Source organism: Astyanax mexicanus, chromosome 6 (genome assembly GCF_023375975.1).
Source record: "Astyanax mexicanus isolate ESR-SI-001 chromosome 6, AstMex3_surface, whole genome shotgun sequence".
Lineage (NCBI taxonomy): Eukaryota > Metazoa > Chordata > Actinopteri > Characiformes > Acestrorhamphidae > Astyanax > Astyanax mexicanus.
In genome coordinates this window covers 1,146,913-1,160,935 of record NC_064413.1, presented here as the reverse complement: position 1 = coordinate 1,160,935, position 14,023 = coordinate 1,146,913, and the positions used below count along the sequence as shown (strand labels likewise).

General features: G+C 37.3%; 1 protein-coding gene across 13 annotated transcripts in view; it reads left to right on the top strand.

The window, feature by feature from the left end:
- Positions 1–14,023, top strand: part of si:ch211-285f17.1 (sickle tail protein) — a 139,044-nt gene that overhangs the window by 85,808 nt on the left and 39,213 nt on the right. For 12 of the 13 annotated variants that reach the window (XM_022666963.2, XM_049479962.1, XM_049479961.1 and 9 more), the window contains 3 exons: positions 436–649; positions 8,296–8,494; positions 10,215–10,308. In XM_022666963.2, coding sequence (XP_022522684.2) covers positions 436–649; positions 8,296–8,494; positions 10,215–10,308 — 507 coding nt within the window. Of the gene's footprint in view, positions 1–435; positions 650–3,071; positions 3,276–8,295; positions 8,495–10,214; positions 10,309–14,023 lie in introns of those variants that run through there. The other variant, XM_022666967.2, reaches the window with a different exon arrangement.

Sequence of the window (14,023 nt, the reverse complement as noted above, 5' to 3'; positions counted from 1 at the left end):
AAAAAAATAAATAAATAATATTAATATTATTTAACTAATAATTAAACTAATAATATTAGTTTTATACCCAAATTTCTATGTTTAAATTTAGCCTGAAATGTTATACTGACATAATCCAACTTGCAAAATGCAAAAATGGAAAAATTAGAAAACAAAAAAAAAGATTCATTTTTCATTTTTCCTAAAATGTTGATTGTGAGGGGTTGAAATTAAAAAACTAAAATTGAAAAAATGGATGAAAACTTATTTCCTGTACTCAGCACTACATTCAAAAAGAAAGGGTTTTTTACATCCAATTTTCTATTTTTTATTTTTTTTGTGTCTCAAATGAGATTATGAACACTGATCAGCTTCTCCTCGTCCAAAGAGATATGTTGGGTATTTGTATTTTTCAGTTTTTTGTAATGTTGGTTGTGTGTGTGTTTTGTTCTGCAGACCCGGAGCCCTAAGCAGGGCGCGGCGTGTCCGTGCCCCAGCCCCGTACCCTCCTCTCTGGGGGAGCAGCTGGAGCAGGGCTCCCTGATCTCTCTGGACGCTCTGGAGGTCATGTCGGAGTGCGACGCCCCGCTGGGGTTCACCCGCGGCTCACGCTCCCGCGCCAGCCTGCCCGTGGTGCGCTCTGCCAACCAGACCAAGGACCGCTCTCTAGGTACGAACACACACACACACCCTTATACACACACACACACCCTCACATTATAACACACACACACACACACGTTATCTGATTTCACCTTCTGGCTTAAAGCTTTTTTAATTATGATGCAGCTTGAGTGGCAGCTTGAGATTAAAAACTGGTGTTACCTATACACAAACACACATACACATACATACACACATCCAACAGGATTAACTGTGGATGCTGTAAGAGGAAGCTGTCTGAAAGGGATGTTCGGGTGCTAACCCGGATGAATGAACACATGTGGAGTTTTATGTACTTAACAAAAAAAGGTGAAATAACTGAAAAAAACTAATTATATTCTAGTTTCTTCAAAATAAAAGCCCCCCTTTGCTCTGATTACTGCTTTGCACACTCTTGGCATCATTCTCTCAATGAGCTTCATTTAAGAGGTGGCCACCTGAAATAAAATGTTTTCCAGCAGTCTTGAAAGAAGGAAGGAGTTCCCAGAGGTGTTTATTAGCACTTGTTGCTCCTTTGTCTTCTTCACTCTGTGCTCCAGCTCACCCCAAACCTGGATCTGGATTGGGTTCAGGTCCGGTGACTGTGGAGGTTCAGCTCATTTTTTGGTTAAGTACATAAAACTCCACATGTGTTCATTCATAGTTTTGATGCTTCAGTGAGAATCTACAATGTAAATAGTCATGAAAATAATAAAGAAAACGCACTGAAAAAGAGAAGAAGGTGTGTCCAAACTTGTGGCCTGTACTGTATGTGTTTAAAAACACAATTATTTGCTGTGGTTCTCTGGCAGATTAAAGACGGCTGTTTGGTATTTGGTGTAATTGAGTCTTCCTCTGAGTTCAGGATGTTTGGAGAAAGTTCTGGCGCCTCGTCCTGCTTCTGAATTACAGTGTATTTAATGAAAGTTTTCCAAAATCCAGATTCCAGTTATTTATGCCACATTTTTTTCCACCCATGTGTGTGTGTGTGTATGAGTGTGTATAAGTGTGAGTGAGTGTGTGTTTGATTTAGTTCCTGAGCTTTGCAGTCAGTTTGAAGTTTGTAGAGGGTAGAAAGCGATTCTGTCGTTTTCCGTCCAGCCAGTGGAATCACTGCGTCTCCACAGCTTGGAGTCGTACTCTGTATTTAAGCTCCTACAGGCATATATTATGGGAGAGACACTGGTCTGAAGATGCACACAAATACATCAAATACAGATCATCTCTCAGTAATGGGGGCAAAAATTGTTGCGCCTCGTCTCTGCGTTCAGACAGAGCGCGGCTCCAAATATAACCATAATAAAACCATATAAAACTAAGTTAACTTAATTAAACTTAATATTTGTTTAGCTTTACAAGCTCTTACTCATCTTATCAAATATAGGATTATTTTATCAAAAGGATAGGTTTTGTTGAGGTTTGTTGTGTTGTTTCCATGATCAGGGAACAGCTGGTGTGCATGGATACTGCTGAACATGTTCCAGTCTGGTTATATTCTACTTTTAGCAACTAGTGAGAGGCGCCCCCTTCAGGTTGATTCTGATTGCAGTGTTGTTGTACCTTCCTGCACTGACCATCACAGAATTTAAAGGGACAATCACACTGTCTGGGGGTCCCAGGCCAGCTTGAGGCCCTAAGCAATTGCTGAGACAACTCTGACCAATCAGAGGAGACGATGTGCTCGCGTGGTTTATTGGTGCGCATTTTGTTTAGTTTTGTTAGTTTTTATGCCTGTGTGAAACCAAAACAAACTGATTCAGATCTTAGAGACCAACTATATGTGTAAAAACGCTCTTTTATACTCAGCTAATTAAGTTCTAATTCAGAAATCCTTACAACCAAGCTGGGATGTTTATAATAATGTAAAAAAAAGTTTTCTCCATACAATTTATCATGCATTCTTTATTCCAGCGCCCCACGTTACGGCTTTATCCCCCCTTAAGCATACAAGTATATACTAGTATTTTAATTATTGACACTACTAATATAAATATAATTATATTTTACCTTTCTTAAATTCATTATTTTATTTACATTTAAATAAAATGTAAAAAAAAAAACACTTCGTACTCCTCTGTAGATTCACTGGAGGATTTTAAAATCTTCACCGGAGTGAAATAAGATGCCGAGCAGATTCTCTTCTAGTTGAGTTTCACTAAGAAATGGTGAGGTTAAGTGAGTTGAATGGAGCTTTTGTGAGGAACAGTGGTGTAAAAACGTGCGGGTGGTTCTGCTGTTCCTCTCTCTGAAGGTTATTCCTGTTCTTTCTCCTCTTTTCCTTCCAAATCAGGACAGTTTTAGTCCTGGAAACATATGAAAACAAACAGACCCACACATGCAGACCTGAGCTGAAAGAGAATCCTTCACTGACCCCGAAAGCTCTGATTGGTCGGTTTAAATGAACAGCAGCTGGAAAGCCAGTTACGTCTAGAGAGAGAGAGAAAGAGAGAGATAGAGAGAGCGAAACAGGGGATAGACGTCTTCAGAATGAAGCTTGGAGCAGAATAAGCAGAAGAAAAGTTGCGTTGGCAGTTTAGTGATCTACAGAGAGAGAGTATTTCTGTCTCTCTCTCCTCCTCCTCTTCTTTTTCTTCTTCTTCTTCTGGACGACACTCATTCACAGCTCTTCCTCTCTTTCTGCGGAGAACTCTCAGGTTGGAAAACTCTGCTTATGTTCTTTTAAAGCTGCTGTCTTTGTTTAGCTGCATGAACTTTAAAGGAGATTCTGTGATTGTCTTTGTGTTGTGATCAGTTTTTATAAATAGAATCTATTGTAAAAATGTCTGTAGAGATTATTTAACTTTTAATTTACTTTTGTTGGTTGTACAGTCTTAAAGAAAGCTTTTAGAGTCTTTACAAATTCGTACTGCGTACAAAAACTGCATTGTTGCATGACTCTCATCACTTTTACATACGCGTTACTGTACAGATCTAAACAAAAAAAATAAGAGATCACTTAAAAATGATGAGTTTCTCTGATTTTACCATATTAAAAAGCTCTGGAATATAATCAAGAGGAAGATGGATGATCACAAACCATCAAACCACCAAACTGAACTGCTTGAATTTTTACACCAGGAGTAAAAGCAGCATAAAGTTATCCAAAAGCAGTGTGTAAGACTGGTGGAGGAGAACATGATGCCAAGATGCATGAAATAAAACTGTGATTAAAAACCAACCAGGATTATTCCACCAAATATTGATTATTTCTGAACTCTTAAAACTTTATGAATATGAACTTGTTTTCTTTGCATTATTTGAGGTCTGAAAGCTCTGCATCTTTTTTTTATTTCAGTCATTTCTCATTTTCTGTAAATAAATGCTCTAAATGAGAATATTTTTATTTGTAATTTGGGAGAAATGTTGTCTGTAGTTTATAGAATAAAACAACAATGTTCATTTTACTCAAACATAAACCTATAAATAGCAAAATCAGAGAAACTGATTCAGAAACTGAAGTGATCTCTTACGTTTTTCCAGAGCTGTATATCGTTTTGCGAATTTTCAACAATCCGTGCACCTCAAATGTGTTTTAAAATGTACCTGTTGACCAAAAATGGTCTTCTTCTATGGCATTGTTTAAAGAATCCTGTAGTGAGTACTGTAGGAACTCTGTTAGGTCTGTTGTATTGTGAGAACACAGGAGAACACTAGTGAACTCTTGCACGCTTTGTCTTTGGGTTTAGGATGATTTTAAACAGAACTTTAAATATCCTCCTGCTGTAAATCTGTTGTTTTAGTCCGGCCCATCCTTCCTGACTGCTCTGAACATTTGTTTCTGATTTGTAGTGACAGCGTGAACACACACACACACACACACACACACACACACTTCCAGTGCATTGTTCACCAGTCCCAGAAAGGATATCCGCCTCCACATTGTAGTGATACAGTGAGTGCATTAGTTTATGGCTGAGGAATTCATAACACAAACATGGACGTGTTCTAATCATCATATCTCTGCTCTTTTGTGTTTGTGGACTGATTCCAGTTGATGGATGAAGTTGTGTTTGAGTTAAAGCTGGTTAAAAAGGATTTTTTTTACACTTTGTTTTGCTCATTTGTGGGAGGGGCTTGGGCGAGTGAATCCTTTATGAATGGGGGTAAATAGAGCTAAAAATCTAGTAATTATCTGCTTGTTCTGAGGATTTCTTACATTTTAGAAAGTAGAAAAATGTGTTTTACTAAAAAAAAAAGCAAAGAAAGTGTATCTGTGTATCTGTATCAGTTTTTTACATTTTTTACAACACTGAGTTTAACCCTTGTGTGGTGTTCATATTTTTGTTACTCGTTTACTTTGTTACTTGTATTTAATTCAGCAAAATGAAGCAATTCTACATTAAAATCCTTTACTCATGCTCGCTTCACCTAAATTGCAAGCAATATAAACAGCTTACATGGTTAATATTTGCCCTTTACCTTTCTTATGTTACATTTCTTTTAAAAAGTGCTACTCTTTTTTTATTAGTTTTTTAATAAAATGTAAAAGAAAATGAATTAAACTCAAGATATGAGTAGAAAATTTGTTTAGTTTCAAATTTACAAATGAAGCAATGTTTATTAGCCCTTGGCCAAACATACTGTATGTAATATAAATGTGTAGAGGGGGGGGTGTACAGTGTGTGTTTATCGAAAATGTGTTTTGATAAATATCTTTTTCACAAAAAAATGAGCCAATCCCAATGAGTTTGAGTTAGAAAAAATATTAGATCAGACATTTATGAACTCTGAATTTATGAATTTTGATCAGTTGCTTCATATGAACCCATTCATTTTGGCCTCACTTTAAGTGCGTATTCTCCTCTCTAAAGGTTCTCTGCACGGCATCGCTAGTTCTTGTGTGCGCTCAGTTCTGTTTATCTCGTGATAAACGTGTTTCTGGAAAGCAGAAAAATGAGTCTGTGATTTGCACTTGATGAAAAATGTAGTGAAAATGTCTCAACAACTGGTGACTCAAAAAGTTGTGTAGTGTGAACCTTGCATTTAGGGTGCATAATATTGACACATGATGTGTGCTAATTCTGATATTAATATAAAAAACAATGAATTAAGATATTAAGACCTACAATAGTTTAAGCTCCTAATAGATTTTACAAACATGGCCTTGGCTGCACCAACTTATCCCAGGTTAGGAAGTATTTTAGAGCTTTTTCACACATGTAGTTAATTTCCCTGGTTCAGATCAGTTGGTGAGTTTGTTTACTTGGAGCGTTTTCGCACAGGTGCAAATCTAAACGCACCAAAATACGCACAATAATTCTTGTTTCCAAATTTAAGGCAAAAAATCTGTGATTTTTGCTTGATTTAAATGTTACGTTACTTATTCTGTGATTACTTTTTTGAAGAAATCTTACCAAGAATAATTAGCTTACCCCATTGGCAGAGTTTTTTGCTTAAGTGTATGGTTAGATTGACGTTGGAGAAGTTCCTGTTTGGGCAGTAGGCTCTGTGTGTGTGTGTGTGTGTGTGTGTGTGTGTGTGTGTGTGTGTGTGTGTGTGTCTCAGTGTGGGAAAGCTGAAATAGAGATGACAGAGAGAGAAATAGAGTGAAAGAGTGTGTGTTATATCATAACTGCTCCACCCAGCTTACTGTAATACCACAGCTGATGCCTTAAATCTCACTTAAACTTCAACACACACACACACTCTCTCTCTTACACACACACACACAGCTCCGCCGCAGTGTGTTCTCTCCCAGCCCACATGCTGGCACCCGGAGCTCCACACACACACACACACACACACAGCAGTGATCTGTAGAGATACTGTTTCACTGTGAAAAACCCAAACACACACAGAGAGTGATCACCACTACTGCACACTACAGTCAAACATGCTGCAGGAGGATAGATTTAAGTTAAATTTGACGATATATTGCGATGTGTTGAATCTAGTTTTCTGTTAGATATAGTAAACAGTTTCATTTTTATCTGGTTGCAGTTTTTTTTTTACATTTTTTAAACTTTTCCCACAATAAAAAGATCAGTTACATAATTTATATAAAAAAGATTAATTATATTATTCTACATAGATCAGTTCCATGATTCTGCGAGAACTAGAGATACCATGTAGAGAATCTCTATAGAGGTGATTACGCACTTAAAGTGAGCCCACTTTAAGTAGACAAATGAAAAACTGGGCTAATATTGCGTATTATACCACAGTAAGTTCCGACCCTACAATGTGATTGGTTAAGAGGCGTCCTATGAGTGCCGTTATCAGCCGGTAATGCACTGTAACCTAACCGAAGCTCTCCATGTATTACTCTTCCGCCACATACAGGTAACCTAGCAACGATGCAGCGCTTACAAGCCAAACAGCACAGCTACAAACAAACAGAGCAGCAATGGAACTATTTTAAGTGTTTATAACCAAACAGATCCTATTTTTCCTCCTCTTTAACTCTTTAAAATCTTTCAATAATCAGTGATTAATGATACTGGAACTGGAAATGGTATAATCGCAATAATACTCTCGAGGTTTGAGGTTGTAGCACTCCCTCTCAAGTATTATTGCTTGAGAAAATTACCCTGGAATAAACGGCTCTGGTCTTGCAGGAGAGGAGATGTGTTTTGGACCCATGGTTTCTATGTAATCTTATTGGCTGTAGGTAGCTGCTCCTCTTGACTCCCAGTCGCTGGCTGGATCAGATATTTAGCATGCCAAATATCATCACTGAATCGAGCTGAATTGTTTTATCAGTGATCAAAATCTAGGCTTAGCAAAATAGCAATAGTGTTTGCATGCTTGCCATATACATAATACATTCTTGCATTGCTTAAAAGCTACTGCTGTTACTGTATTCAGTTCCTGCTGATCGTGCAGTAAATTTCATACTTCACCTCCTGCCAGAAAATAAAAGGAGAATAAAAGCCCTCTGCCTCGGGACTGTTTACACTGCTATACCACCGTCAATTGCTTTGTGGTTTGGAACTCCCACCCAGTGCAGCTCAGCAGAGCAAACGGGTCTTTCCTGCTTTAACTGGGATTAAATTATGTGTTAGAATAGGTTGTGTTTATTAATGATCATTTATTATACAGCTCTGGAAAAAAGTAAGTTTCTCTGATTTTGTTATTTATAGGTTTATGTTTGAGTAAAATGAACATTGTTGTTTTATTCTATAAACTACAGACAACATTTCTCCCAAATTCCAAATAAAAATATTCTCATTTAGAGCATTTATTTACAGAAAATGAAATTGAAATCAGCTGAAGTAACAAAAAAAAAAGATGCAGAGCTTTCAACTAAGACCTTAAGTAATGCAAATAAAACATAAAGTTCATATTCATAAAGTTTTAAGAGTTCAGAAATAATCAATATTTGGTGGAATAACCCTGGTTGGTTTTTAATCACAGTTTTTTTTTCATGCATCTTGGCATCATGTTCTCCTCCACCAGTCTTACACACTGCTTTTGGATAACTTTATGCTGCTTTACTCCTGGTTCAAAAATTCAAGCAGTTCAGTTTGGTGGTTTGATGGTTTGTGATCATCCATCTTCCTCTTGATTATATTCCAGAGGTTTTTAATTTGGTAAAATCAAAGAAACTCATCATTTTTAGGTGAAATCTTATTTTTTTCCAGAGCTGTATATATGTGAGATTATTGTAAAATTGTGGATTTTAATATGAATTCCAATACTAACCCTCTCTCTCTCTCTCTCTCCCTCTCTCAGGTGTGTTGTACCTGCAGTATGGTGATGATATGAAGCAGATCCGGATGCCGAATGAGATAACGAGTGCAGATACAGTGCGCGCTCTGTTCGTCAGTGCCTTCCCCCAGCAGCTCAGCATGAAGATGCTCGAGTCCCCCAGCACCGCCATCTACGTCAAAGATGATATGAGGAACATGTACTACGAGCTCAGTGATGTCAGGTATTAGCTCTTTCTTTACTTACTTTTCTTTTATTTACTTAAAAATAAAGTTTAACCCTTTCAGACCCTGCATCTATTACAGTGGTATATGTATTGTAAATGTATTTTATTTTTCCACATGTTTTATTGCACATATCACTAATTGAGACATGTTTTTAATCAGAATAGTCTACCATATTTTTCACACTTTAAGGTGCACTATCAATAAATGTCTATTTTCTAATCTATTTTCATACGCGCACAACTCGCACCGGATTATAAGGCGCATTTTAAGAGACATTAGTAAGGAACAGGGGTGTTTTCCTTCTAATTCAGCAGGTCACTCTCTTAAAAACTGAGTAAAGCATTTTTTCAGGCTGATAATATTCACCTCTGAACAGCCAAAAAGCTAGCATTTTTGGCTAGCATTACTTAGCGAGTAATGCTAATGCTGCTCCAGCAGTGCTAGCCAGGGTTAGCAGCAGGCTACAGGCTTAGCGCATAGCGGCTAATGCTAATAATGCTGGAGATCTAAACTGAAACTCCTGTATTACGCTGCTCTGTAAAAGTATTTTAGGAGCTCCTTATAGTGCAAAAAATATGGTATAAATGAGCCAATGAAAAAGTTTAAGTTTAAGCCAATAAAACGATTTTAAAAATTAAAAAAGCAAATTTTTACTACAGGAAAAAAATAAGAGAGCATTTAAAAATGTGTTTCTTTAATTTTACAAAATTGAAAATCTCTGGAATATAATCAAGAGGAAGATGGATGATCACAAACCATCAAACCACCAAACTGAACTGCTTGAATTTTTGCACCAGGAGTAAAGCAGCATAAAGTTATCCAAAAGCAGTGTGTAAGACTGGTGGAGAAAGAGAACATGGTGCCAAGATGCATGAAAAAAAAAACTGTGATTAAAAACCAGGGTTATTCCACCAAATATTGATTATATTTCTGAACTTTTAACACTTAATATTTTTTGTTATTTCAGACGTTTATCATTTTTATTGGGAATGAGTTTCTTAGTTTGCAGTTTAGTTGTAAGAAGTGTTATATAAGTAAATTAATGAAAAAGCTAAATACTACATCACACTCACACTCACACACACACTGTCTCTTTAATATTTAATACGTCGCATGCCTTGTAAAGAAGGTGATGCCCCTCCTCTCTGGTTGCCACGGTGACGTGAGCTGAACTTTGAGACGCTCTTTGAGAGTTCTGGTTTATGATCTCTATATAATACTGGATTGTAATAATGCTGGAGCTCGGTCACATGACTCAAGCTGAACATGTCATATCAGCGTCTCAGAGTTAAATACACACACACACACACACACACATAGCTATGTCACCTACTGATCATTAGCGTACGACGTCCAGGCAGAGTTTATTTAGCTCCAGGAATATTTCTAGTAGTCAATGAATCATTTTTCTAATTTTCTACGTTTCCTAAAGACTAAGCTTTAAGACTTTTAACACTAAAAACTAATTTTAAAGGACTATCTCATGGATTCATCATCAGAAGAAGAGTTTAGCGTCTCCACAGCTCTGAACAGCAGAGAGACCTCGTTTTCCCGCAGTCACTCTCCTCTCGCTCGGGTGGACCTGCCGTCGCCGCTGGTGCACCCGGCTGTGGCCGAGCTCAGGGCCCGGCGCCAGCGTGAGCGTCGCTCTCGCCCGCGTTCAGACGGTGATATCTGGAGTTCACGTGTGACTGATCTGGATTTATCTTTTAACAGGAGTATCACAGACCAGGCCTGCCTCAAGGTCTACCACAAAGACCCAGCTCACGCCTTCAGCCACGGAGCCAGACCCAGCAACGGAGACGCCAGGGTGAGGAATTAATCCGCGTTCACATTACGTTCAGGCTGAAGTGACTCAGATCTGATTTTCATTCATGGCTGTGTGAACGTGCCAAATACGATTTTTTTAAATCAGATTTGAGTCACTTTCATATGTGGTCCTAAATCAGATCAAACGTACCCGATACGCATCCACAGACATGCTGCATGAATGTGAACAGTCAAATCATGCAGAATTCATGCCTTGTCTTGTTTCGCTTTTACGCATTAGCATTAGCATTAGCGCTACGTGTTTCTTTGATTTTACCAAATTGAAAACCTCTGGAATATAATCAAGAGAAAAAAAAGATGGATGATCACAAACCATCAAACCACCAAACTGAACAGCTTGAAGTTTTGCACCAGGAGTAAAGCAGCATAAAGTTATCCAAAAGCAGTGTGTAAGACTGGTGGAGGAGAACATGATGCCAAGATGCATGAAAAAAAACTGTGATTAAAAACCAACCAGGGTTATTCCACCAAATATTGATTATTTCTGAACTCTTAAAACTCTTTATGAATATGAATTTTTTCTCGTTTTATTTTTTTCTTTGCATTATTTGAGGTCTGAAAGCTCTGCATCTTTTTTAAAGTTATTTCAGTCATTTCTCTCATGTTCTGTAAATAAATGCTCTAAATGAGAATATTTTTATTTGGAATTTGGGAGAAATGTTGTCTGTAGTTTATAGAATAAAACAACAATGTTCATTTTACTTAAACATAAACCTATAAATAACAAAATCAGAGAAACAAATAACTATAACTGAGTTAATTTTACATTCACAAGCTAAAATAAGTATTAAATAAGCAAATAAATCCTGATAAGGTGCGCTCCACCCACCTGAGTTCTTGTGCTCAGTGATCTGCTGGTTCTCTCTTTTTGCTCTTTTGTGTTTGTAGTCTGTTTATCGGGATCTCTGATTTTTTTTGCGATGCTTTTGTGAGCTGAGCGTAATTTCAGGGGGATTGCTGACGGACTCGGCTGGGTGGGGGGGGTTTGGGGTGCGGTTGGAATGGAAGTCAGGGGTCTTTCTTCTGCTCCATTCTTCCCTGTAATCCTCCCCATTCTCCCACAGTGCCCACTGTGTTTGTCTGGCATGGATGTAACGGAAATAAGAGCTTTCCCCAGTGTGTGTGTGTGTGTGTGTGTGTGTGTGTGTGTGTGCCCAAATCCACCTGGGTCACTCCCCCCCTCCTACCCATAAATAACTTTTGTGCCCCCTAATCCCCCGTCTGGCTCAGTCCAGTGTAATAGGCGTTTGATTGGAGCTTTATGCTGGGCTCCAGAGGAACGTGTGTGATAGAGATAGAGAGGAGAAAAGTTGCTAAACATCCGTTTTAGGTAGAGATAAACTGAAATGCAAGTTTTGCAGATGATTTTTAATGATTTAGGCATTTGAATTATTAATAATAGAATAGAATTAAGCTCTAATACACATGAGGTTCGTGCTATAACGTGTAATATCCGCACTGCTGTGCCGCGGACGCAGTCACGATAGCAGAGACACACAACCACACTCGCCAATAGATCTCTAAAATAAAGCCCATTTTCTCGTTACTGAGATGTAGTAACGCTTTGTAGTAAAGCAGTGTGTGTTGTTGTGGTAAATATCACTGTAATTAAAATAGTTTTAGAAAATCTAAATAAAGCAGAGACATCATGGAGAATTCGAAATGTTTGCAACTCTAATTTGTATTAAATTTGTATTAAATAAAGTCGTAAGTCATGTTTTATATGTTATGGCTGCAAAATGGAACAGTATTCTGAGTGTTACTCTCTTAATCTCTTAAGATTTTTTCACACCAGGGACTAAATACAGCAACACACACACACACATACACACACACACTAGCACCTATTGATGACTGTAGGCTGGCTGACATTTATTTGCATGCACACACATTCAGCTAGAGCACTGTCTGTGGTGAATAGTGTGTGTGTGTGTACTAGTGCATCTCAAAAATCATTGAAATTATAATTGAAAAGTAACTTAATTTCAGTAATTCGGTTCAAAATGTGAAACTTACATTTTACATCCAGTGTGGGCAGTGTGCCAAGTGCTGCTGGAAAATGAAATCCGGAACTGAAGTTGGCTCCAAACCATCACTGATCATCAGTGAATTTTATTTCAATTTTATTTAAAGGAAATTAAGGGAGCAGAGTCTGGAGGAAGAGTGGAGAGACACACAGTCCAAACTGCTCGAGGTCTAGTGTGAAGTTTCTACAAACTTGTCATCTGCTTTCATTTTCCAGCAGGACTTGGCACACTGCCCACACTGCCAACACTGCCAAAAGTACCAATTGATCTTACTTGGTATAATATTCTAATTTTCTGAGACACTGTTTTTTGGGGTTTTCATTGGCTGTTAGCTTCATAATCAATAATCAACAAAAAATAAATAAACACTTAAAATAGATCATTCTGTGTTTAATACATCTATATAATGTATGAGTTTCACCTTTTTTAACTGAATTACTGAAATAAAGTAACTTTTCAATGATATTCTAATTTGTTTAGATGCACTAGTATGTGGATAGTCCTCTTTTCAGTGTATTGGTCAGTTTACTCAGATCAGCCAATAATATCGCTGGATATTTTACACTATAATAATAATCCCCTTTGTCACCTGATCCACGCTGCAGTCACGCTTCAGAGAGGCAGTGTTCACTATTAACACGTTCCACATGATGATCAGAGAGCTGGAGCTGAGAGGAAGAAGAAGAGGAGGATGAACAGACTAAAAAAGAGAAAATAAATGATAGTTGAGTTTATTCAGTTATTCAGTTTTAAATAGTTCTATAATTCTAAAAACAGCCTTTATTCATATTTCATTCATTGTTGTTCTTCTCCTCTCTGAAAACATTGTTCTCTAATACACACCAACACAACAGTGTACACAAACACACACATACACACACACACACACACACACTCAAACACACACACACTCAAAAACCCTTTTAGTGAAATCAGGCATGAAGTTATTCAGACTTAATGAATAAATCAAATTAGCTGTGCACCTGTTCAAACATTTCAGCGGCTGTGTGTGTGTGTGTGTGTTACTGTGACTGTGTGTGTGTGTGTGTGTGTGTGTGTGTGTTTGTGTTGTGAACATCCGCTACACAGCAAAAAGCCGTTGTGCTCGCTCTGACTCTGGCTGCTGAGGCCGAAGCAGTATAACCTGAAATTCAGACGTACTGAACGGTACTAAATAAATGGGATATTATATTTTATTGTATTTAATTTTAAGAACAAAGTATTGAGGTATGTTCTAATGTTCTAAAATTGTGTAACGTGCAACACTATATGTATGTAACACATATTAAAATATTAGTATTTTTTTTTTAGTTTAGTTTTTTGCAATTTCATGAATCAGATATGTATCAAATTTTTTTAGTATCACAAAGAGATAAAGAGAAAGGGTTTGGAGTTAAAAATAGAGTTAAAATATTCCAGTAATACACTGAACTATGGTCATAATGAGTAGATCAGGTAATTTGCCAATTTGACATTTGGTTTATTATAAAAAAAAATGTATATTTAAGTAGACATATCTATTATGTTTTATTTTATCGTTTATTTTGTAAGCTCTGTGTGTTTGTAAGGTTATTGTAAGTGGACTATACGTTTTATCTTACTGCTTTCAGTAGAATACAGAATATTTAATGTAGGTAATTACAAAATGTACTTAAGTAGGGGTGTGTG